Here is a 25,721-nt window from a genome sequence, read left to right as displayed (position 1 = left end):
CAAATCAATTTCCGTTCACATTGTTGGTGAAATCACTGAAAGCACCTTTAAAACAAAATAGTGGGAGGCCACCAGAAATAATGATTGTGATGCTATTACAAATTACATTACATCATTGGAGATACTATATAATTTTGTATGCCATGTACACTACAGAGCCAGGTCCAGGATCATCTTCAAGTTTGTCAGAGAGGAGAGTGGAAATGGAGGAAGACATCGAAGAGGGTACAGATTCAGATGATGAGGATACACCACGAGAGAGTGTAGGAAGGCTCAGAGAGACAGCAGAGAGTGAGAACATTGAAAATCAAGCTGAAGATGTTGAAAGTGAGTCAGATGAGGGGGGCCCACTTCAGTTTCTTTTCATGGGGCCCAAAATCACTAGCAGCGCCCCTGGTTTAAGGTAATCCAAAAAGTGCGTTGTTAAAGAAGAGAGCTTCCTGTTTCCAGGACCAAAGAGCGCTGTCATGGCAGGGAGTCCAAAAATAGGAATTCAAATAATAATAACCAACGTAGCAGAAACGGAACAAGACTTGGCAGAAGAAGCTAACTACTAACACATGAACGGATGCTTGAAACCAGATATACAGAGGGAGATAATGAGAAGGACGGGGCAGGTGAGGCAGTCAATAAACTAGGACCTGAGGCCTCACAGAGGCTGTAAGAAATTGCTGATCTACTAGGACTTCCACTCAAAACCATGTGTAAGGTGGGTGGTCAAAGGGTGGTCTACAATAGAAAAAATATCCAGTGAGCAGATAATATGAAGCCAAAACTCTGACACCAAGTAGTAATGACACCAAGAATTAAGGCAGCTCTGTGGTCCAACCTCATACCAGCAAGATGGACCTGATAAAGTGACCACTGAGTGTATAAGGCTGTATAGGCATGTCTGAATAAATGTAAAAAAGACTAGACTTTATTAAATTAATAAAGATGTTAATGTTAATATTACGACATGTTGAGGCGGACAGCATTCAGGTGAATGCAGCTCTACATCCATGTTTGTGAGGGTTACCTGTTGTCAACAATACCTTTATTACATTTCCAGATGTGTTGAGCCATCACTGTACCATCAAGTAGTGTTGTCTCGGTTTAGGGATGGGCGGCTCAATACCCCGGAGTCAATACTTCAATATCAGCAAGTTAAAACATCGGATTCTATATTTTTTTGAGTATCGAGATACCACTCTGCTGATACGAAACATGCCGTTTGATTTCACTTCTGAGAGTTTTAGGGAATAAAAGTGCATGTGAAGACAGTGTAGTCCTTCTGTGTCACATGACTATGGTAGCCTATCAGATCTCTTGATGATGATGCTGCTGCTACTGTTAGTGATGAGGTTTTCATTTGATATTTTCTTGGTTTAATGCAGGTTATTGCACCATGTGCTTTATTTTATATATATATATATATAATTTTATCATTTTAAAAAGATTTATCTTATTTATGTTTAATTTACTCATCAGTATATTTATTGTTGTAAAAACATTCCCTTTAAGTACTCATGTTCTTGAGTTTATTCATATTTCATACTACCCTTGCAATAAAGATCTTAATCCACATTGTACAATTGTGATTTTCCTATAAGGACCAAGAAGTACCAATATCGATGAAAAAGTACTTTAAACTACAGGGATCGTATCGACAGGAAAATGTTGGTATCGCCCATCCCTATCTCAGTTGTTAGGGTTGTTGTAGAAATATAACATTGATATAGCCTGAGTATGTAAACCTGCATTATATTAGGAGCTCACATAGCGTAGCTTTCTAGTGGTTTGGGGAAACGCCGACACATGAAAGACAACTTGACAGCCATTGAAAATTATTTCTGTACCAACAAAGTGTCTGAATTTGTCAAGCTAGCATGGCAACTCATGGACAACAGTAGCTAAACGTAAACTTAGAAATGTGCATTTTTATCTTGTTTGCCATAAGCTAGGACTCTAAATTACTCGTGTATCTTGTGTTAAGTGGGAATATTACCTGTTTAAAGGGAAAGCAACAAGTGTTTCCTGTTGTACTATTTCAGTTTGCATTCAACTGGCGCGAAATGCTTAAACAACACGCATGCGCGTCACCGCTCTGGAGTAGCTATGTTGCATTCACTGGCAGCTGGGAATTCTCATAATATTGATACATCAACAAAGTCCAATAAAACGCCACATAAACGTGGAATGTCTAACAGCTGAGTAAGTCCGTTGCTTTATAAAGGTAGAAAGAATGTGTTTAGTCAGTTACCATAAACCCATTCTGTGTCATTCATACTTGTGTCACAAGTTAAAACACGCTGCAAATTGATGTTTTTTCCAGCCTGCTGTCATTACTGATTATATAGCAGTCTAATGGATGGATGGGTGGATGGATGGATGGATGGATGATTAGATTTCAGCATTTTTCAGAAAACTACAGCTTTGAATTTTATTGAACAATTGCACTCGGATTGCGTATTCCTTTATTTATTACAACATATTCATATTCCTATTGATAACAAAATGCTCTCCTTGTTTATCATTAATAAATAAAACAAAAAAAAGTCATATAACTTTTTAATAAGGCCAGTAATAATTTGACATAATATCTAGTCCGTTGTAGTGATTTGTGCAGGTTACAATATTCAGCAGAAATAGTTGTGGCATCTAAGTGATAAAAGAGATGCAAAATTAGCAATTAAATCTGTAAAAAAAAAAAAAAAAAAAAAAGCTTTTCAAAGATTAAACATAGTAAATACAATCCTTTCTAACGCCATTTTTGAAAAACTACAAAACATCAATGAAAGCAGCAGTTTATTTAAAAGCCTAAATCCCAGTTGTTGGGTAAACTATGCCACCTGCTGGTAGTTTTGCTGAACTACCAGTCTGAGCATATCAGTGAGAACGTTCAGAATCAGTCCTGGACTGGCTGTCTGGAGCAGCGGGACTGTTCCCGGTGACCTGGGCACTTAAGTGGCCTAACGTAATAAATAAATGAATAAACAAAAGTAAAAAAAAAAGAAACAGACACCGGCCCACCAATAAAATGATTTGTGTTCGTCAGTTTTCACCTTCACCAACTGGCGATTGATTAAAAACATCAGTCAGTCAAGTTTTATTTTCATCACGAGAACTTATCAGCACGTGCTGGTGGCCGAATGGTGACTCGGAAAAAGAGGAAAGGGAGAGCAGAAAGAGAACTATATACATATATAGCCTCTATATATAAAAGAAGGCGCTTGAATAGGAAGCGGAAAATGTCCGCAGAGGTGTCCAGTCACCGGCGACGTCACGTGAGTTAACGTTGAATAAATGACAGATGCGTGGGTGGGGGGCAGCGTGTTGTTTGGGGGCAAACTTTTATCTTATTAAAATGCTTAAAGAATTCTGCAGAAAGACCATCGTTTCCAGAGATTTATTATTTTTTAATTGCTGAATGGTGTGAGATACTGAAAGGAGCTTCACATAAATTTACTTCATTAGTACTGAGACGCTTGTCCAGGTGAACGGAGTCCAGAAATGAGGAAGCAGGATCTTTACAGTACATAGATCTATAAATATTCTCATAAAACTTGTTTTTAGGATAATCTGTTATTCCAGATTAGGCATTCGAGTTGCTATATTCAGATTTTTCTAAACTAAAGAAAAAATGAGTATTTTGTTCACCTTCCTCTATCCATTTACTCCGAGACGTAACAAATGCTCCTTCAGCTTTTTGTTTGTATATATTGTCTAATGTGCCTAGAAGCTTATGGTATTCCAGTTTACCAGACTCAGAAAGGTGGGACTGGTCAGCAAAAGATGAGAGATCAGTTAGTACTTTATCTTCCTCTGCTCTTCTAATTTTTGCTGACTTACTACCATGCATTCTTAGTAGTTTACTCACCTCAAATTAGCAAAGCTCCCAATTCAGACCAATTTTTTTCTTTGTTCCAGATTTTTTTTTATCAGATTGCTGATGCCTCCTGAAACCTCTGTAGATTTAAGATGAGAATTATTCATTTTCTATTACAAAGTTCTACGAGAAAGTGAAGAAGAGAAAGTGATAAAGATAGAGATGGCTTTGTGATCAGTCAAGGAACAAGTAATAAAGTTAACAGAAATATTGAGACTAGGTAGAGATCTAGAGAGAAGCCAATAATTGATTCTGGATTTATGAAAACAGTCTCTATTAGACCAGGGTTCTGATCTCGCCTTACATCCACCAGGTCAAATTTAGCCCTGAAATTATTAATAGATGGATTTGATACAGGAAAATTCCTGGGTGGCCATCTATCAATCCTATTATCAATAGCAATGTTAAGATCACCTCCTATGATCAGGTCAGCTTTTGGGTATTTTTGTGTCCAGTAGAGAATTTTTGTCTCTAAGGCATTAAAAAAAGTACTTACCTCAGAGCTAACATTATAGCCAAATACATTAATCAATAACAGCGTAGAGAGAGAAACTTTAACAACAGCTAAGCAGTACAGGATAAAATAATACAGCCGCCAGGGCGGTTACAATCTTTTAAAAGTAGCGTTTCAGACAATGATATTACACAAAAACATGGAAAACAGCACATAAATCAAGAGTTTTAATGGCTTTCATATTAATACAATGTCTAATAGTTTTAATATATTGTTTGACCTAATTATTTAAGATAGAGAAGAGTGGATTTTCATTAGTGTATCGACATTTGTGGATATGCCATTTGGCTAAACATATAATAAGACTAATGATATAAATTTGTTTTTTTCCCAGATGGATAATTAGTGAAGCCAAACAATATAAGTTCAAAGCAAAGGGAAAAGGGTGTTTCAATGTAAGAATCAGGTTGCAAATGTTCTCCCACAATTTGGTGGAGAAGGGGCAAGACCAAAATAAATAAAAAAAAAAAAAACATCTTCAGGGTGTCCTTCACAGAAACTGCAATTTATATCTATATCCTCTTTGAAACGTAGAAAAACTTTGGATGGGTAAAATCTGTGAATTATTTTAAAAGATACTTCTTTACTTTATTATTTAGCATGTATCTAACCGATAAGCTCCAAATCTCTTTCTAGTCAAGATAAGTAAGATACCACGTATGGAAGTGATAAAACAACTTGCTGAAATATTGAGCACATATGACGATTACTGTTGTGTGTTGAAGAGAAACAAATTTGGCCAATTTCAGACTTGGTTGGATCAATAGGTAGTAGTGTTGGATTCTGTCCTATACCTTTAAATAACATTAGTATTCCATAGTCCATATTTTAACTATGTTAAAGACGGGATAGTCCCTCAGCTTTGGTTAGCAGAATCCTACCTCTCAATGACAAATCTCTTTGTAGCCATTAGTTCATTTTTTTTTTAGTTTTGTCAATAATCAGATCAAAATTCAAATTGCATCTGGTTTCTAGAGCTTTAGAGATGTTGATACCCAAGTAAGTAATAGTGTCTTTTACTGGTATATTACAGATAGAAAGGACGTTGCAGTATTTAAAGGCAAACAATTCACATTTCTTTATGTTTAAACAAAGTCCAGATGCAGCAGAGAAGGTATTTATCAAATCAATAGATAAAAGGTATCTGAGAGAGCTTTTAAAAAAATGTTGTATCATCAGCCAGTTGGCTGTAAGTAAGTAAGTAGCTGAGTACAAAGCAAAAAAAGACAAGTCAATATGGGACATCCCTGTCTGACCGTGCGTCTAAGGAAGAAACAAGGAGAAAGATACTTTGAGCAGTTTCCATATGTATATGTGGTTTTGATTTCACTGCTGAAATATGAGCCAAAGCCAAACTTCTTAAAAGTCTGGAACATAAAATTATGTTTGATTGTGTCGAAGGTTTTATAAAAATCTAAAAAAAGGATCAAACTTTCATCAGAGGGTAAATTTGAATAATCAATTAAGTCAAGTACTAATCTGATGTTGTTGGAAATGTGTCTGTTACTCATGAATCCAGTTTTAGTCTCATCAGTTATGTGGTCCAAAACAGTTTTAATTATTTTAGCAAAGATTAATGCAAATATTTTATAATCATTATTGAGTAAGCAAACTGGGTGCCAGTTGTCAACGAGGAGTAAATCTTTCTTTGGTTTTGGTATTAGAGTTATGAGCCCTTGGTTTAAGGTAGGAGGAAGGGATTCATTGTCTCAGAGGTAATATCATCTGTACCTGGAGACTTATTAGGCTTGAGGTGTTCAATAGCAGATATGACTTCCTGTAGTGTTGGTGGTTTGTCCCATGATTCTTTCAAATCTCTATCAATTATTAGTTTGGCATGAAAGTCTGAACAATAATTAGCTATGTTTACAGCGTCATCTGTAATGTTGCCCTCAATATTTAGCTTTTGTATTGTATTATTTTTAGCAAGAAATTTTTCAAGACAAAAAAAATAAAAAATAAAAAAAGATGCGGTATTCTGCTCTCCTTCCTCCAAACATCTCTTCCTACTCCTCACAAAGGCCTCCTCAGCTTTCAATCTGTACATGTCATCCAGTTTGTTTTGGAGACTGATTAAGTTAAATTTTCAGGTACTTATTTCTGAAATTAGAGTTTCTTCTTCAGCTTTTGAACTTCCGTATGCTCTTTAAAATTTGGAAAATTCAAATTTTCACAATGTGTTTCCTTGACTTTGGATCTTACAGGCCATTTTATAAAATTGTGTGAAAATTTGTAAAAAAAATTAAATAAATTTAGCAGAAAAATGTTGATCAAATATTTGCATTTATGTCAAGAAAGTCCATTACAAAGACAATGCCTTTTTCATAAATATTGGCTTCTTATTAATGGTTATCATTCTATTATTCCATAAAGTGGAAGCATGGGAAGAAAACTTGTGTGAAAATTTGTTTAAAAAAAACAATGGTCTGGACCAAACCACTATTTTCACAACAACCCCCTCTCCTAAACTGTGTGCGACACAAAAGTAAGCCTAACTTAACAGGACAACATCCCCAAGGGAAAACACAAACAGCTGGGATTAACCCGGCTGTAAACACAAAATAGTCCATCACACAAAAGGCTACCATTTCCGCACAGCACACACACAGAACAACAACGCCACCAAAACTCTGCCGAAGTGAGGGGAAGCTGCCTGTGCAGTCCAGCTTCTCCCTCTCGAATGATCCCTGCAGCAGCCCTTTTTTTCCTGGATTCCAAGAAGCTGCAAGGCGATTGGCTGGCCGTTGAGCCAATCAACGGGAAGGAGAGTGAGGTGCATCTCATCCAGCCACTCCAAACAGACGTCAAGGCCAGGCCAGGATGAGCCACAGCTGCCTGCAGTGAGCAGTGGCCGTAACATATGCTCACACCTTTGTGTACACAACCACAAATCCATGCACCCACATATAGGCAGGTAACTGTCAAAAGCCCATTATTCTATTCAAATTCAAATCAAATTTATTTTTAACAGCCATGAACACAAAACTAAAAGCCACCAGTTCAGTGCTTTTCATTCCCCCACTCATCAAAAGGTTCAGTACAACAGCACAACAGGATTCCTGATTAGCTAAACAACATCACTTCAATTTTTCTGTTAATTTTTTCTATGCCAGATTACTATAATAAATTTAATAGAAAATGAAAAAGTTGACTCAACTTAAAAAGATAAGACACTGTCCAACTTATCAAGGGTTCCCAAACTTTTTCAGCCCACCTGTAGAGCCATGTCTGCCTCAGCATAAACCACCAAATATTTGTGTTTTGTTCTTGATTAACTGTTTAGGTTTAGGTTACTGTAAATCTTACACATTCATAACTCATTCCTGTAACAAATACTTGTCCTGCTGTTGCTCTGTACCTACTGCCAGTTCCTCTTTACTACTAGTGGAGTGTCCTCCCTCTGAAGCACCTGCATTATATCCAGATTTGCAGCGCACACACACACACACACATATTTCATATGGATTTGTGAACATAAACCTCTGACATCAAACAGCAATGATGAAAAGTTGCAATCATATCATTTATAGTAAAACCAGATGAACACACTGATAAACTGATTAAATCAAAAGTTCCTTCATCAGCATTTAACCTGGAATAATGAAACGTTCTTCACTCTCACAGCTGTGCAACTACTTGTGTGTTGGACAGGGACAGATGTGGACAGTATATGTGGACAGAGACAGATGTGGACAGTATATGTGAACAAGGACAGATGTGGACAGCGACAGATGTGAACAGAGACAGATGTGAACAGGGATAGCTGTGGACAGTGTATGTGGACAGGGACAGATGTGGACAGGGACAGATGTGGACAGTATATGTGAACAAGGACAGATGTGGACAGAGACAGATGTGAACAGGGATAGATGTGGACAGTGTATGTGGACAAGGACAGATGTGGACAGGGACAGATGTGGACAGAGACAGATGTGAACAGGGATAGCTGTGGACAGTGTATGTGGACAGGGACAGATGTGGACAGGGACAGATGTGGTGGGTGCCAGTTTCTGCAGACCAATCATCTGCACCAGTGTAGTTCACCGTGACTCTTTTTTACTTTTTACTGATCTAATTATTTTCAACCCCTTTTTGGTGGCAGATGTTGTTGAAAAATTAATTAGCAAGAGTCCAGAATGAGTAAAAGCATAACAAACTTTATTAAAGGAAAATGAACAAAGACAATTACTTGCAAGCAATGAGAGTGGTCATTCTGACTTGTATAAAGTCAAAAGAGACTGGGGAAGCAAGAGAAAAACAAAAAGTTATACATTTCGTTTGAAAGAATCCTTCCTTCCTCAAGACCTTGGGTGAGCAGGTAAATCTCAGGACTGGCACCATAAACAGCCTACACTATTTTGGAGCAGTCCAGCCATAGGTGTATCTCCACAAGAACCAGTTCTATAAAGGACTCATAAATATGAAAACATACTCAACCCTATATATTAAAACTAAATGGGAAAAGGAGGGTGGACTAGATATTACAGAAGAGGAATGGTCAACAATATGGGCATACCAATGGAAATGTGGCAGTTCACATAGTTGGAAGGAATTTGGCTGGAAAAGTTTGATAAGATATTTTATGACACTCTACCAAATGTCTCATTATAGAGGAAACTCCCCAACCTGCTGGAGAAATTGTGGAAATACAAATGCAGATCATTACCATGTTTTCTGGGAATGTCCTGGTAATGAAAGGTACTGGTGATGAAATAGGTAAAAAATAGTCATAGAGAGGCTGAAGTTGGGCCTTTCCTCTTTGTCTAAAGCACCAAAAAAAAAAAAAAGGTCAGTTTCTGATTTAATCAGTTTAGCTGGGTTGCTGGTTGGAGCCTCTGCCTCTGTGTTGCCTTCAGTTTTGGTTTGATGGAGATGGGCTGAATATGACCAAGGCTGAGATTCTTTATCATCATCTTCACTCTGCAGAGGAGCCGTCTTCATTGGTAAACTGGTAACACTTGTTGTAAATATTAGCATAATATTATTCTCAGTACTTCTCACAAAATGTATGCATGTGTGAAAACAGAAACATTGCTTCAGAATTATTTCATAATAGCAGTAGCAGCTTACATGTAGAAGCTAGATGATAAATAACAAAGAAAACAGCTTAAGGCTTTAACATTTCCTAAAACAGCTCTTTCAATTAGTTAACCTTAAATAAAGGTGCCAGAAAAGGGAGAATTTGAAACCACCTTAGTGGCAGGCCTTGAAGCCGGAATAATCTGAGAGTAGCAGAGAAAGATAAGTATAGTACAGGCAGTCAGAGTTGTTTTGCAGATCTCTTCAAGGACTCAACACTCATCAGCACCCGAGAGAGGAATCCGAAGGAGGAACTGAGAAGAGAAGCTACGCTCTGCAAAAATACACATTCACATGAACTGGCACAAACATGCACACACATAGTCTCATGCATTGTAACAGTCTAAAAGAGGAGGATAACTAAGATAGGCAGGTCTTTCTGGCTGAACCTGAGGACTCTGCACTTCATGTACTAGAGATCAGGAGCTAGGGCTAAAGAATTGATCTCCTCTTAAGAGATATGTAACTTTTATTCTTCTGGGAAACAAAGAATTGTCAATTCTACTCAAACTCTCTGGTGTTTATGTCTCCCTATTTCAACTGGATTTTTGAACACAATATTCCTTCTGATTAATATTATAGGTTTTGGAAAATTTTAACTCCAACACACTCTCCACCATCCCATCATCAACTACTCTCCATCCTGTTTGGGCCATAGTTCCTCTGGTTCCTCTTTTAGGAGATGGGACTCTAGGTCCAGACTCCGTTTACAACAAACCCCTTTGTAATCACCAACAGCTGCTGCACATCTGCAGGGAATACTGAAATGAATAAAAAGAAAAAATGGAATTTTAAGATCACGCAGCAAAAAAATGTCCACCTCATCCCTTCAGAGCTTCTTCAAAGTCACACCTTTAAAATGTCGGCATGAACAATACCTAAAACAACAAGAAGAGCAGTGTTGTATAAAATATTAAGTAATGTTGCAGAAAAGACAGTGTAAAGAAGAAAAGCTTATTACCACCTCAACTTTATCTGTTGATCAACAAACACAGTGCAGCAACAAACAAGTGGGCAGGGTTACCAACGAATTCTTGCCAGTCTTTTTTACTGGCTCTGTGATTTGTGATGGACATCGATGGATACCCTCAGTTTCATTCCTTCTCTGGGGTGATTTGAACTGCAACCAAGCTTCCGGTCTCATACAACAGCTTAGCTCAGCCTACTGCACTGTGTCAGATTGACATGCCAGAAATCATTTTGTTTAATTTAGACATCTGAGCCAACTTCTAACAAAGTATTTACTTCTACTACTTAGTCTTGAGAAACTGATTCCAGTTGTGTACTTAACTTTGCAGGCCTTCTTCATTTACTTTTTTGGCAGCTTCACTAAACTGCTATTAACATATTTTATGTATGCTGGATCAATGTAATAATTCCAGGCCACTACAAACCTTCAACCAAACCTTCAACTTACCTACTGACGACAATGGAAGCAGAAGAATTAGTACTGCATCGATCCTTTTTTTTGTACAGATTCCGATTCAAAATCAGTTTACGTGAACATTATTGTGATTATCGTCATTATCACTTTTGTTATTGTGTGTTTCATTAGGCTGTAGCAAACCACACATCACTTCTAAATAAGAGAGCAACAGATAAAATTTATTGAAATGTTTTCTGAAATTATTTATAAGAAAAAAAACTTCCAAAGTAAATCTAACACCTCATTTCTACTGTGTGCGTGTGCCGCAGTTTTGTTCTGACCTCTGTGGCATTTCAATCCACACCGGGAGTGTGTCAGAGAGCCTTGACCAATTAAAGACAATGTTTTCGTGATCTAGCAGCGCAAATCTGCACAGGGGCTTTTATTTTGAAATTTACAGGAAATCAGCCACTGCTCCCGTTTGCCCCTATCTTAACTGCTGAGTTGTGGGTGTGTTCCATCAAAAATAGACTTGGTGCGTATGTGTAGCAAAGAGCCACAACGAGGCTGTACTAGGATGCTTCTGACACGAACCGCGGTGCGCCCAGTGTGGACCAAACCATTGGCTAAAATGGCCGCGGATAGCTGAAGAGGTCATGGTGCAGCGGTAACATGGCCCAGTGGAAATTGGGGGTACGACAATGTCTGTAGCTGCTTCATAATCTTTATAAAAACAAATGTAGTTTTAATTTAACAGTAACTTATTTTTTTAAATATTTAATATAAGTCCAAAAGAATGTGTTAAATAGGAAGTAGGATGTTTTGAATTATGTGATTTGAAAGATTACAAAAGAAATTGTTGAATAAAATTCTACTAATGAACACTTTAACATAAAACATTCACATAAAACATTCAGTTTAATGCATCGCTTTCAGTCTGTATAACCTACTTCTGGTATTACCTGCTGGACATGAGAAACACGCTTATTTGCTCATGGCAACAGGAAACGATGGAATTTGCAGAAAAGGGACAAAAGCGACAGAGGAAGGAAAATAGGAAGACAGTCAGGGAACATGTCAAGAAGTGCCAAGTGTGGCACTTAAACCAAATAAAAAGCCTGTACAATGTATTCACTGTAAGACTGAGCTAGCTTTCCACAACAGTAAAAGTTCAATGTCGCAGCATCTCAGCAGAAAGTACCAGGCTCTACAGTAGCAGTCTCTGGTTAACGTACATGACTGAAAGTTAAATTGAAGATAAATACTGAAGAAGAAGCTATGTTGATCAAAGATTATGTGGCCAGATAATAACAGCGAGCCAGTTTTTGTTTGTTTTCTTCTCCTCAGTGTATAAATTACAGAACCTATCCATATAACCCAGCTGTCTATAAGAACCAGAGGAGACAAGGAAGTGTTCATTGTTCACCTAGAAATACTTCCTGCTTTACTGCCGTGCGGACGCTTCCTGTTCTCCTTCTGCTTGCATTTTTCTTTTATTTTTCTTTTTTTTTCTTATCTTTACCAAGCAAGAAATTTAGGAACAAGGACTCCTGATCACTTATGAATCACTAGAACAAATATATTCTATATTCTATACTCTGATAAATTTAGTTGATTGCCATCGGAGAACTACTATAGTGGAATGATGTCTCCTAACCCTGCAGTATCAGTGAGCTGCACTGAGTGTGAGCAACTTTCCTTGAGAATAACACAGCTGGAGAAGAGGATTGAAACACTGCAAGACATTTGTGTGAATGTAGAATTTATTGACTCTATTGCAGCTTCTGTACAACTTCCTTGGATGTATTCAAATGACATTGGAATAGCTGGGGAAGATCCCAAACTGGACAGTCAGACTGATCTCTTCTACTGGAACAGTGTTGGTGCAAGACCAAAGTCATCAACCCCGGCCAGAACCTGGTCTGATGTTGTTCGTCGCAGAGGTAAATCCAGCAGGAAATTTAAAGCTCCGGCACTCACTCCACCACCTGAAGTCTCACTGCATAATAAATATGATGTGTTGACTCATATTAAAATGAATGATGATGAATGTAATGCAAGTATCTATAAAAACACAAGAAATATCCCTAAAACTCAGCCAAGGGCTAACCAGACCAGGAGGAGAAGCCAAAATTCCACAAACAGGAGGACTAGAGAAGCTATCGGCGCCACCACACAAAAACAAATAGACACAATTCTGATTGGGAACTCTATAACACAGCATGTGAGGATGGCAAAGACGGAAAATCTAACATTTTTTGATCCATCAGTCAGGGAACTGATAGAGATGTTGCCAAACATTCTGTCTTCACATCCAGATGGTATGAAGATTATTGTCCACACAGGGTCTTTTGATATTCTGAGGAGGAAAACTGGAATGGAACTTTTCAGTAGACTTCTTGGCCTGAACACATGGTTATCATGGTTAAGTTCATTGATAACTTCAATATCTTTTGGAACTATAAGGAGCGATTCAGACCTGATGGTGTGCATCCAAATCTAACTGGATGCAGATTACTTGGTGCACACTTGCGTCATGCTGTTGGGACGGCAAACTCAAACATGAGTGCACAGATAAGAGTGAAGGACACAGTAGAAAGGTGATCAACTCCCAACTCTCCCCCCTCACCAGATCCTCTTTTCCACATCACCCAAGGTCTTCAAAGGATGTGTCTATCCCGGTCTGAGCCCCAGCGACCACCATCTACCAAGAAATACAGGGCTCCCTCTCCTCCCCCTCCTCTTAGATCATCTGTCCTGGCAGAGCAGGGCACGGGAGGATGTGCAGAAGGTTCACAGAGCAGCAGCAGAATTCACAACAAAGATAACACGCCATGATTTGTTCAGGGTCCTTGCTGTAGTTTTGCTACTACTGACAGCTGTTCTGAGATCAAGCCTGGACCCAGTAGGATTTCTGTGTTAGTTAGTAAAATAAGGAATCAAACACGGTCAGGTTGTGGGGTGAATCGATCTAATCTGTTAACTGTACCAGACGTCCAGGACACTGTGCAAACTTTATTGATGAATTTTCTGAGTTATTGTCAGTTATCTCTACTGATTTTAACCATTTTATCTTAACTGGGGATTTTAACATTCACATAGATAACATGATGGATGGTAATGTCAAGGAATTTTCGTGGACATGTTTGGTTTATGGCAACATGTAAAATAACTGACCCACATTCGAGGTCACATTCTGGACCTGGTTATTTCAAAGGTGTTGATATTTCTTCTGTTGCGGTCACTGATTCGGCCTTGTCTGACCATTTTTGTATTTTTGTTTGATTTACTGATCACTCAGAGTGTCCAACCAACCTGCTCCTCGGTTAGGAAGAGGTACATTAATGAAAGAACAAGTGCTAAGTTTGTGGAGGCCATAGCTGTGTTACCAACAACCAGTGCAGAGTCAGTTGATGGACTCCTGGATCATTTCAATCTGAAAGTCTTGAATGTAATGGATGCTGTTGCACTGATAAGAATCAAGAGCACTTTGATCAAACAGAAAACACCATGGAGAAACACCACTGTGGTTACCAGCCTAAAAAGAGAAAGCAGAAAAACTGAGCAGAAATGGCAGAAAAATAAACTTCAAATTCACTATGAGCTGTACAAACAAAGCCTGCGTAACTATAACAATGAGCTGTGCAAGGCCAGAGAGCTGCATTTATCTGAAATGATTAACAGGACTGAGAAAGTTGTATTTCACCAGCTTAATGACTTTTTAAATGAAAGTGGAAATCTTGATAAATTTCAGTCTGGCTTCTGACCTCATCACAGCACTGAAACAGCTCTGGTCAAAGTGTTAAATGATAGGCTGAATACCGATTCTGGACAAGTATCAGTCCTGGTTCTGCTGGATCTCAGGGCTGCATTTTGACACTGTAGATCACAGAATCCTGTTGCACAGGCTGGAAAACTGGGTTGGACTTTCTGGAGTGGTCCTTAAAGGCTGAATAATTAGGATTTTTTTTAGTAAAAATTATTTAAAATGTTCTCATTTGTTGGGAGGGATAAAAGGAAGCTTCCCTATTAACAATCTGTTTCCTACATCAAAAATGCTTTTGTCAAATTTTTCTCCTTCAAAATAAGAGTTCCGTGCCGGAATAATATCTGTGTCACACCGTCACTTTTTCCTACTTCCTGGTTCCTTATCCAGTCATATGTGACTCCCCACGGTTGCCTAACAACAACAAGGCAGCACTTAGTATTTTATGTCAGCAAAAGAGCAGCAGCGTGCAGGTATGGAAGATAGTAAAAGAAGAGGACCAGAAATAGTTTCAGAAAAACCTAAAAAGCCTCGTTTGTCCTTATAAACTCATGAAATTACTATCAAATTCATTTATTAAGTGAGACTAAGGGAAAACATTGCAAAGCATAGCAATTTACTATGTGTGAATCATCTTCGCTCGTCATCATGTTTGCTGGCGCTGCTGCAGCTATAAATCCGAGCGACCTCTTATGTTCAGCTTGTATATGCTCCCTATGGGTCAAGTATTACAGAACTATAGCATTGTTACGAACCCCTTCTGGTCTAGGGGAGGAAAGGGTTTTGTAACACAAAACTCTGGAAACAGAAATATAACAATTTATTTACAGAAATGAAAGCTATATACAAAAACTCAACTCAGTGTCCTTTCACAGGTGAACAAATATCTAAAAAACCAACTAAAGGTGTCCTTTAAAAGGAACTGCACAAAACCGGCAGCAAATTATAACTAGTTACAAAACGAAAAGGAAACTTAACAAAAGAAATCCTACACAAATATACAAAAGATGAGTAAACAATCATACAAAAGTCCCTAATAAAAGGGGATCTTCTCCTAATGAGAACGATCCTGACGTATAAGTCTATACATATAAGCCTACTGACACAGCTGCTCAAGAATAATGCTTGTACACACTCGGACAACAACCCACAAGGTGAACTGTGACCTACTGACACAGCTGCCCAGAATGATGACTGATCCTCCTTTTGAAAAGCGAGGCATCCTTCATGATTGCCAGCTGGTGGGTTGTGGGAGCACTAGTGACCAATCAACAAGGTGGAGGGGAGGAATTTCGCTGGTCTACAGCCAATCCCCATGCAGCACTGGCATAGCACTCTTTGCACATCTGGTGTAAACTGACAAGCCGGAGACCAATCCGTAAAGGTCAGGGGCCGTAACAAGCATTAATTATCAAAGTCATGCAGATGATACACAACTTTATGTGTCTTTATCACCAGACGACTGCAGCCCAATAGACTTATTATGTCAGTGTCTGGAGCAAATAAACACCTGGATGAGGGAGAATTTTCTACAATTAAATGAAGACAAAACTGTTTGGTAACAAAGAGAAGAGGGTCAGCATTGGTAAACACCTGGCGACTCGGGCTCTTAAAATCATCAACCAAGTTCGTAACCTTGGAGTGTTGATAGACTCAGACCTGACTTTCAGCAGCCACATCAAAGCTTCACTAAGAAGCTTTTTACCAGCTCAGAAACATCAACAGAATGAAACGTTTAGTCTCCCAGAAAGAGCAGGAGAAACTCATCCGTGCATCCATCTCAAGTAGGCTGGATTACTGTAATGGTCTTTTAACAGGACTTCCTAAAAAGAACATTAAACATCTGCAGCTCATCCAAAATGCTGCTGCTAGAGTTTTAACCAGGACTAAGAGATCTGAACACATCACACCAGTTTTGAAATCTTTACACTGGCTTCCAGTCAGTCACTGAATAGATTTTAAAACCCTTCTGATTGTTAACAAAACCCAGAATGGTTTAGGCCCAGAATATATCTGTAATATGTTCAGAGAATATAAACCTAGCAGAGCTCTTAGATTCAAAGACTCTGGTCAACTAGTCCAGACCAGAGTCCAGACTAAACATGGAGAAGCAGCATTTAGCTGTTATGCTGCAAACAAGTGGAACAAACTGCCAGGGGAGATTGAACTTTCAGCAAACGTAGACATTTTAAAATCCAGGTCAAAAACATTTTTCTCATGCGCCTATGCATGAAATCTGCACGGTAACTTTTTAACTCATCTTGCTTTTAATCATTTTATTTAATTATTATTATTTATTATTTTATTGTGATTCTTACTATGTGTTTCTGCCTTTTACTATTTCTTAATATCTGTAATGCTTTTGTTCTATGTATAGCACTTTGAACTGTCCTGTACATGAAATGTGCTGTACAAATAAACTGCCTTGCCTTGGTCATCCCAAACTTCTTCCATTTAAGGATTATGGAGGCCACTGTGTTCTTGGGAAACTTGAGTGCTGCAGAAATTCTTTTGTAACCTTGGCCAGATCTGTGCCTTGCCACAATTCTGTCTCTGAGCTCCTTCGGCAGTTTCTTTGACCTCATGATTCTCATTTGCTCTGACATGCACTGTGAGCTGTAAGGTCTTATATAGACAGGTGTGTGCCTTTCCTAATCAAATCCAATCGGTTTAATTAAACACAGCTGGACTCCAATGAAGGAGTAGAACCATCTCAAGGAGGATCAGAAGAAATGGGCAGCATGTGAGTTAAATATAAGTGTAACAGCAAAGGGTCTGAATTCTTATGACCATGTGATATTTCAGTTTTTCTACATTTCTGTTTTTTTTCTGTCAAGATGGGGTGTTGAGTGTACATTAATGAGAAATAAAATGAACTTAGACTTTAGCAAATGGTTGCAATAAAACAAAGTTTCCGTACCCACTGTAGATACAGCAGCAATATAAGTTAAACCTGGGGAGGACTTCATAAAGCAGGATTAAGGGAAATTCTTACTAATTTTGATAAATCTGTCTCATCAAAATGGGAGTTCTGAGTTATCAAGGTAACCTGTGCTGGAGTCTATTTTGGTCAGGCTAATTGCCAAGATTATTTAGGACTCGTCTAAATGACGATGGGTCAAAACTCCCAAAAAACCTTTCCACTGTGGCAGCTCGCCTCTCAACTTAATTACACTTAGACATCAAAACACAAACACAACACACAAACAACTTCTGGGGGGGCGTGTCATGTAGTGCATGGCGGGACTACTAATATGACCTTGCTCCCAGCAAAATATGGTCACTGCCCCTCAGTTTTACTTGCAAAAAACACACTCACCACAAACAGTCATGAGCAGGGAGGAGGAGGACAATGGGGACACCTCACACCCCTCTTCCCCGGGTCACCGCCGGGGGAGGGAGGTGGTTGTCCTGGGGGCCAGGAAACTGGGGCGGCTGCGCTGATGGGTGGCTGCCGATCCTGGGGGATGCCCGATCGGCTGCATCTGGGTGGAAGGTGATGGGGTGTGGCTGGGGATGGCGGTGGGGGCCGGATCTGGGGCTTGCTGTTCTCTGGTCCGCCAGGGACATCTCCCACAGGGCATGGTGGGAGGGAGGGGTGGCTGGGGAGCAGTGGCGACTGGTGTAGTTTTCTCTAGGGGTGGGCTATACCAAACTCCAAAACATACATATATTAAAAAAAAGCATGCAAATAATCTAATATAGTATCACTGTATTTAAATAACTGAAAACAACAAATGCAACATTACAGTGACATGTAGTGCTTTACTTTTTGTACATGAATTTTGCCCTTCTATCCTTGAGAGAAGCAAATTTCTCAATGACTCTATGGTTAAAGTCAGGGATGTTTTTGACAAGTTTCTTTTCCATAGATAGCATGGCCAATGCATTGAGACGATCCTGTGCCACTGTGTTCCTGAGGAAGGTCTTGATTCTCTTCAGTGTTGAGAAGCACCTTTCAGATTCAGCTGTAGTCATAGGAGTTGTGATGATGATCTTCAGCAGAGCCACAGTCTCTGAGAAGGTGTCCTGAAGATTGTTCCCCATGAAAAGGGGGTATGATCTCCTCTTTGCTGTAGATGAGGGCCAGTTCAGTTTTCAACTTTTCTTTGTTCAGAAGAGGGTAAGCCTCCATGGTGGTATTCAGTGCTGCTTCAGGGAACTGGCTGTTGTACTGTTGGAATCTGTCTGCTTGTTGCAGTGTAGCACTGATCAGATGTTTGGTGACTTTTGCATGGCCCAAGATGGTGTCACAAACCTAAAAAATTAATTCACCAATTTGATACAATATGGAGATGAAGTTAAGTCAGTTTTATTCAAACAAATTATTTTTTTTTTAATTATGTGTTCATTTAATTTAAGGGACAATGCAAATTAACATAGCACCTCCATAAAAATAGACTTAATTATACATGGCCTATTCTAAGATGTCTTCCTCACTTGCACCACTATGCACCACTATGATTAAAAACATTGTAAAAGACCAACACCACACATTTAGCTTCTATCTCACCTCTGTAGCTACCCTCTGAAGATCACCTGGGCCTAGTGTGCGGCGTTTCTTGGCCAGCTCAGATACACTGCCACTATGTTCTCCACAGAAAGTAGGGAGGGAATCTCTGAACAGAACCAGAAGAGAAAAGTTGAGCTTTAGTTTCCAGGTAAAACAACAAGAAATGTCAAGTTCAAGCATGACAGAGGTTAACACAATATCAGCAATATTAAACAGCACAAAATATGTATTAATTTACCTGATACTTTGTATGTTGTCTGTGAACTGCTGCATGATTCTCTGGACAAAAACTGAGTCGATGGTCCGTTTCTGGAGCTGGCTGTACAGAATGTCCACATGAGGCATGATGTGATGGAACAGTTTCAGGAAGAAGCTGAAAGTGTCATTCTCCAGTAGTCTCACAAACCCTCCAGCTTCTCTTACAGTGGTGGGATCAAACTCTCCTGAGTCCCTGATGGTCTCAAAACACTGGATCAGGTCATCTTTGTGCTCAAACACAGTGCTCACAGCCTGGATATGGAAGTTCCATCTTACTGTGCTCGCTCTTGGGACTCTGTGTGCCACCACTTTATCAAGCACACAGGTTCTCTTGGGAGATTTTGAGAAAAAGCTAGAGAATCCAGCCAGGTCAGAGAAGATGAGATGTGACCTGCTGCATAATGAGGTTGAGCTGGTGAGCGTAGCAGTGAACATAGTATGCATTCACATACACATCTTGTACCTTCTTCTGCACACCACATGTGGCTCCTCTCATGACACTTGCACCATCATATGCCTAGGAAATGAGCTTGCTCTTCTGGTCATCAGGGAGAATGGAGCTCAACCTATCCAGAAGTGCTGTGGCAATGGGGTCAGCTGTGGCACTGTGGAGAGGTATGAACTCAAAAAACCTCTCTTGCACATAATGGGCTTTGTCAATGTAACGGATCACAAGTACCAGCTGATGCTGAGTTGAGATATCCATTGTTTCTTCAGCCTGAATGGAGACAAAGTCTGCACTCCTGACTTCTTCAATGATGCACTCTCTCAAAACTGAGAGCATGCAGTCAAGGAGTTCATTCTGTAGTCTTGGACGTTCCCTTTAAATACAGTAGCTGTCTGCAGGTGCTCATGTAGAACTGCATCTAGTGATGCTACAAAGTCCACCAGTCCTCTAAAAATGCCAGGATTTTCTGAGCTTTCACTTTCATCATGTCCACGCAGGGCTAGCTCAAATGCACCACAGAACTTGACACAGTCTATTATTTTAGACAGGATGTGCCTGTTTTTGTCAACCTCCTCATTATGCTTACGGATCCCTATCCTGTAGCCTTCATCAAGCTGAGCAGAAATGTTAATTTTCCCAAACATGGCTAGTCGCAGTGCATTTTGCATGTGGAGCCCAGTTTGTTCGCGCTTCTTTGCTTTTTCTGAAAAGTGCTTTAAATCAGTCATACCTGTCTGAATCCATGCTGGGTCTGATCCGGGTGTTTGAAAAAGGAGGCAAGGAAAGCAGAATAAAGCATTAGCGTCGCTACATGCAGTTAGCCAAGCCTTCTTGCTAAACAAGGTCCTGGAAAATGACCGGGTGTACTGTCTCCCTCTGTCTTTGGACTGCTGATTGATGGCAATATCTGGCTGATCAGGCCCAAGCTGTTTCACTTCAAGCTTCTCTTGAAATGTCCTCCTCTCAAATGGTTTTGTTATTAGTGATTTTACTGAATTACTCAATTTGTCGTTAGCCATTTCTTCTTCTTCTCCGACTCACTCTGCGCCCCGAGAAGCTCCTATCTCTTGCATTGAAGAGAAGCAACTGCGCATGTACAACTTACAGCGAGAGTCTATGAGTAAAGATTTTTGCGCCCGGGGGAGGAAACACGTGACCAATCAGTAACTTTAAACAACATAGATGAACACAACAAATTTACTCGCTAATTATATATTATTTACCTTGCTCATCTAAAAAAGATATACATATATTTTGAAGTATTTTATTTATTTATTTATTATTTTTTATGGGGAGTGGTGAGTGGTGGGGCGGCGCCCTAGCGCCCTCTATTGGCCAGCCGCCACTGCTGGGGAGTGAGATTGGGAGGTTTGTATGCTGTGGGTGTACTTATACAGTGTGGGTGTGGGTGAGGAGTTGTGTGTGTGTTAGGATGAGCGGGAGTGTGTAAGGATATAGGTGTGTGTGTGTGTTTCTGTGTGAGTTTGGGGGGGGCATCAAGTGCACTTGTGGAGGGGGCCTGGGCAGGCCTGGGGGTGGTGTGCCGTGGGTCTGGGCTCTGCTGCTGTCCGCCTCCCCGTCCTCTCATTCCCCGATAGGCATGTGGGGGGTGGGTACCTTTGGGGTCGGTAGCGGATCATTGGCTGCAGTCCCTGTATGGCCCGGTCGGGAGGGACGGCCTCTCCTGGCCTGTCTTGCCCTGGGACCCCTCCTGGGGAGCGGGGGTGCCTAATGCCACTAGAAGCTCAACATCCAGAGGGAAGTTTGCTTCTGGACTTACATCCCCAGACCCCTCTTCTTTCCTGCTCTCTCTGTCTCACACACACACACACACACGTAGGGATTTGGGAGGTGTGCACGCCAGGTGGGGTGGAGCGGAGGGGGCCATTCAGTGGTCTCCTCGGTTGCACCCCGTGGTGACTCATCTCTCAATTATAATTGCACTTAGACACCAAAACACAAGAAACACAACACACAAACAACACCTGGGGGGCGTGTCATGCGGTGTATGTCGGGCGGGGCCACTTAGGTGGCCTGGCTCCGGGCACATTGCGGTCACTGCCCCTTAATTTTAATTGCAAACAACACACACTTCATAAACAGTCAGGAGCAGGGAGGGAAAGGGTAATGGGGACCTCTCACACCCCTGTTTCCCCTGGGTGTGGCCGGGGGCAAGCGGGGGGAGGTGGTTGCCCCAGGGGCGGGGACCCCAGGACCTGGGGTGGCTGCACTAGTGGGCTGCTAGCTCTGTGGGTGCTGGGTCATGTGTGTGGGTGGGCGCCTGGGGTGTCCCCCACGGGGCATGGTGGGTTGGTTATGTGTGACGTGACTGTGTGATGGTGAGTGCAGGAGAATTATTGAATACAGAATTACTTGCAAGTAATGAGAGTGGTAGTCACGGCTTGCATGAAGTCAAGAGAGACTCTGGGGAGGCAGGAGGAAAAACAAGTTATTCATTTTTGTAGAAAGAATCCTCATCCTGAAGACCTTGGGTGGACACACAACTCCAAGAGCTGGCGTCAAAACAACCTCACATAGTTGTGTCTCCACCAGAACCAGTCTGACTATGGGTCTGAGGAGGGACCAGATAAAGGTTATCTTACCCTAGTAGTGAACTTTTAACAGAGCATGTATATGAAGAGAATAAACCTTAAAAGTGAATAAAAGCATGATGAGTACAAATGTACAATGTAAAAAGTGTAATATAGTAACAATCTGTGTAAATACAATTTATAAATGAATATAATAAAGTAAGTAATTATAGTTGTGATTACAATATAGAGAGCATAATAAGTAAAATTTCTTCCACATACTCATTCCAGACGCCAGGTAATTTTTCTACAACACTTTCCAGATTAAATGTCTGATTTTGGGCTTCGATATTATGAAATAAATTTCTAAATAAATGCGACTTATAGTCCAGTGTGACTTATTGTCCGGAAAATACAGTGGGCATTTAAGGTTTAAGCAGTACAGAGCAAGGCCGGCTTTACGCAGGGGCAAGAGGGGGCAGTGCCCCCTCAAACAAACATTCTGCCCCCTCAATCAAATGCGCCGAAATGGGCAAATCTCTCCAAACGCTCTCTCCCCTCTGTACTGAACTCTGTGTGTCGGAGCTTCACAGGATCCATTGTACTGTCTTCAACAAGTCCTTCCCACCACCACAGAAAACAACCAATCAGTGTTTAGTATGCAAATGAGTTGACATACAGCCTGATCTTGCGGTGTCATATTTCTCCCCCTCGTAGAGAGAGCGGCTGCTGAGCTCCAGCGGTAAAACTTATAGAGTAAAGCTCTGTTAAATGTGTTGTAGCGATACTGAATAAATACTTATAATAACAGACGTATTTATTGCATCTATTCTGTCAACTGGGGTTTGTTTCTGTTCTATTTAAACGTGTCTACGCCTGTTAGTAGGAGCAGTGATCAATCACGCACGGGCCATAGATGTGACTGCCTCCTCGGTACAATACAGACTGAGGGAAAACGAGCTGCGCATATGAGACCCCTCAAGCTCCGCCCAGCCTTTAGTTCAGCATGCTAGGACAAATTTGTAAGAGTTTTTGGGCAGAAAAATAGGAGACTGCTGTTGTAGAGTGAGGAAAAGTTTCTAAACAAAATAATGATTTGAAAAAAGGACCCACACTCCCTCCCCCCACATTGAGAGAAGATAAAAATAAGAAATAAAATAAAATAAAAATATAGATAAAAATAAAGATATCTAATGTTCTGCTCTGTTTTGGTTGTTTGATGGGTTTGTTCGTTTGGGATACCTCTTTTATACTGTAGGTTATTTAAATTTGTATACATATATGAGGTTATTGTAACAAAGTTATTTTAGATGCATTAATGGCTGTACGGTAAGAAAATTGTTATGTTGTTGGTTCTTAAAATTTTGATGAAGGATCATTTAGTTTTTACTCATTTTCATTTATTATTATCATTATTTCCCCCTGAAGGTTCACTGCCTTATTTTGGTAGGGGGTTTAATTTTTTGCTCTGTTATTGTTGTGCTTGATAGTTATGATTCTTTAATCATTATGGTCTATATACAGACAGAAACAAACACACAGATAGTTGAGTTTATTGTTATTAGTTTCAAATTTATTCAAAATGCTTAGACATCTAATGGCTGTCCAATAGGGCAATTGTTATTTTGTTGGTTGTTAAAGCTTTGATAATGGATCATTCTTTTCTTTTTTCTTACTTCATTTTGTTATTGATATTTTCTGTTCCCCCCCTGAGGGATTGCCACCTTATTGTGGTCAGGGGGTTTGCGTGCCTCAGTGACTCTAAGAGCTATACCAGCAGGAGCTTTGGTTTCAGGTGGGACACCCAAGCTGGACAGGTCTTAGAGTAGAGGCCTGACAAAGTGCAATCCATTTCTTTGAAGTTGGACTCCACTAACAGCACAGTTCCGTTAAAGAAACACTTAAAAAACAACAACAAGAAAATGCTGAAGTATGTACTCATAATGCCCCCTTCAAATTTATGCCTGCCCCCTCATGTATGCATTCCTAGAACCGGCCCTGGTACAGAGTGAGACCAAAACTTTCCTAGAGAATCAGCGAGAGTCAAAGAGAGTGAGAAAAACTTGTTCAAGTCTGTCTTGAATGAGTCTGGATTAAATAAGGTTGAGCTGAGTTTCTGGAAAATGTTAAGACCCAATTAGGAGATGGTTCTAGTTTGAGTCAGACTTGTTTTTATGAAATACCCCCCCAAAAGTTGTTCTAACCAGCACATAAAAATGCCACATAAAAAAAATTAACCACAAACCTCACAGGGAAATTGTCTATTATTTGTGGATTCTCATGTGTCGGTTTAAGTGTGTCTTTTGACTAAATCTGTGTCCACATTCATCACAGCTGAACGGTTTGTCTCCTGTGTGGATTCTCATGTGTTGGGTTAAGGTTGTCTTGTGACTAAATACATGTCCACATTCATCACAGCTGAATGGTTTGTCTCCAGTGTGGATTCTCATATGTTGGGTTAAGTTTGTCTTTTGCCTAAATCTATGTCCACATTCATCACAGCTGAACGGTTTGTCTCCTGTGTGGATTCTCATGTGTTGGGTTAAGGTTGTCTTTTGACTAAATCTACGTCCACATTCATCACAGCTGAACGGTTTGTCTCCTGTGTGGATTCTCATGTGTTGGGTTAGGCTTGTCTTTTGACTAAATCTTTGTCCACATTCATCACAGCAGAACGGTTTGTCTCCGGTGTGGATTCTCATGTGTCGGGTTAAATGTGTCTTTTGACTAAATCTTTGTCCACATTCATCACAGCTGAATGGTTTGTCTCCTGTGTGGATTCTCATGTGTTGGTTTAAGTGTGTCTTTTGACTGAATCTACGTCCACATTCATCACAGCAGAACGGTTTGTCTCCGGTGTGGATTCTCATGTGTTGGGTTAGGCTTGTCTTTCGACTAAATCTTTGTCCACATTCATCACAGCAGAACGGTTTGTCTCCGGTGTGGATTCTCATGTGTCGGGTTAAGTATGTCTTTCGACTAAATCTTTGTCCACATTCATCACAGCTGAATGGTTTGTCTCCTGTGTGGATTTTCATGTGTTGGTTTAAGTTTGTCTTTCGACCAAAATTTTGTCCACATTCATCACAGCTGAACGGTTTGTCTCCTGTGTGGATTCTCATGTGTTGGGTTAGGCTTGTCTTTTGACTAAATCTTTGTCCACATTCATCACAGCAGAATGGTTTGTCTCCTGTGTGGATTTTCATGTGTACACTGAGATGTTTTTTATGACTAAAGATTTTACCACAAACATCACATTGAACTGTTTTTTTCTTTGTGTGGTCTCTTTCCTGGATATTTACATTGTGTGTCGATCTAAAACATTTCTTTCTGTTCAAACAGCTCAAAGACGTTTTTGTTAAGTGTCTCTGGAGAGAT

General features: G+C 40.1%; 2 protein-coding genes across 8 annotated transcripts in view; both read right to left on the bottom strand.

Moving 5' to 3' along the window:
• LOC121648314 (gastrula zinc finger protein XlCGF57.1-like) overlaps window positions 1-25,721 on the bottom strand; it is a 151,818-nt gene that overhangs the window by 14,452 nt on the left and 111,645 nt on the right. Inside the window, exon 1 of one of the 7 annotated variants that reach the window (XM_041998327.1) lies at window positions 1,988-2,056. The exons of the other annotated variants lie outside the window; for them this stretch is intronic. The gene's annotated coding sequence lies outside the window, so the exon portion shown is untranslated. Of the gene's footprint in view, window positions 1-1,987; window positions 2,057-25,721 lie in introns of those variants that run through there. 7 annotated transcript variants of the gene reach the window in all.
• LOC121648325 (gastrula zinc finger protein XlCGF8.2DB-like) overlaps window positions 24,556-25,721 on the bottom strand; it is a 31,787-nt gene continuing 30,621 nt past the window's right edge. The window contains exon 2 of the mRNA XM_041998350.1: window positions 24,556-25,607. Coding sequence (XP_041854284.1) covers window positions 24,608-25,607 — 1,000 coding nt within the window. The 3' untranslated portion in view covers window positions 24,556-24,607. The remainder of the gene's footprint in view (window positions 25,608-25,721) is intronic.

This window comes from Melanotaenia boesemani, chromosome 11, assembly GCF_017639745.1.
Source record: "Melanotaenia boesemani isolate fMelBoe1 chromosome 11, fMelBoe1.pri, whole genome shotgun sequence".
Taxonomy (NCBI): domain Eukaryota; kingdom Metazoa; phylum Chordata; class Actinopteri; order Atheriniformes; family Melanotaeniidae; genus Melanotaenia; species Melanotaenia boesemani.
Note: the sequence above shows the minus strand (reverse complement) of the source record. Positions and strands in the feature narration are given on the sequence as shown.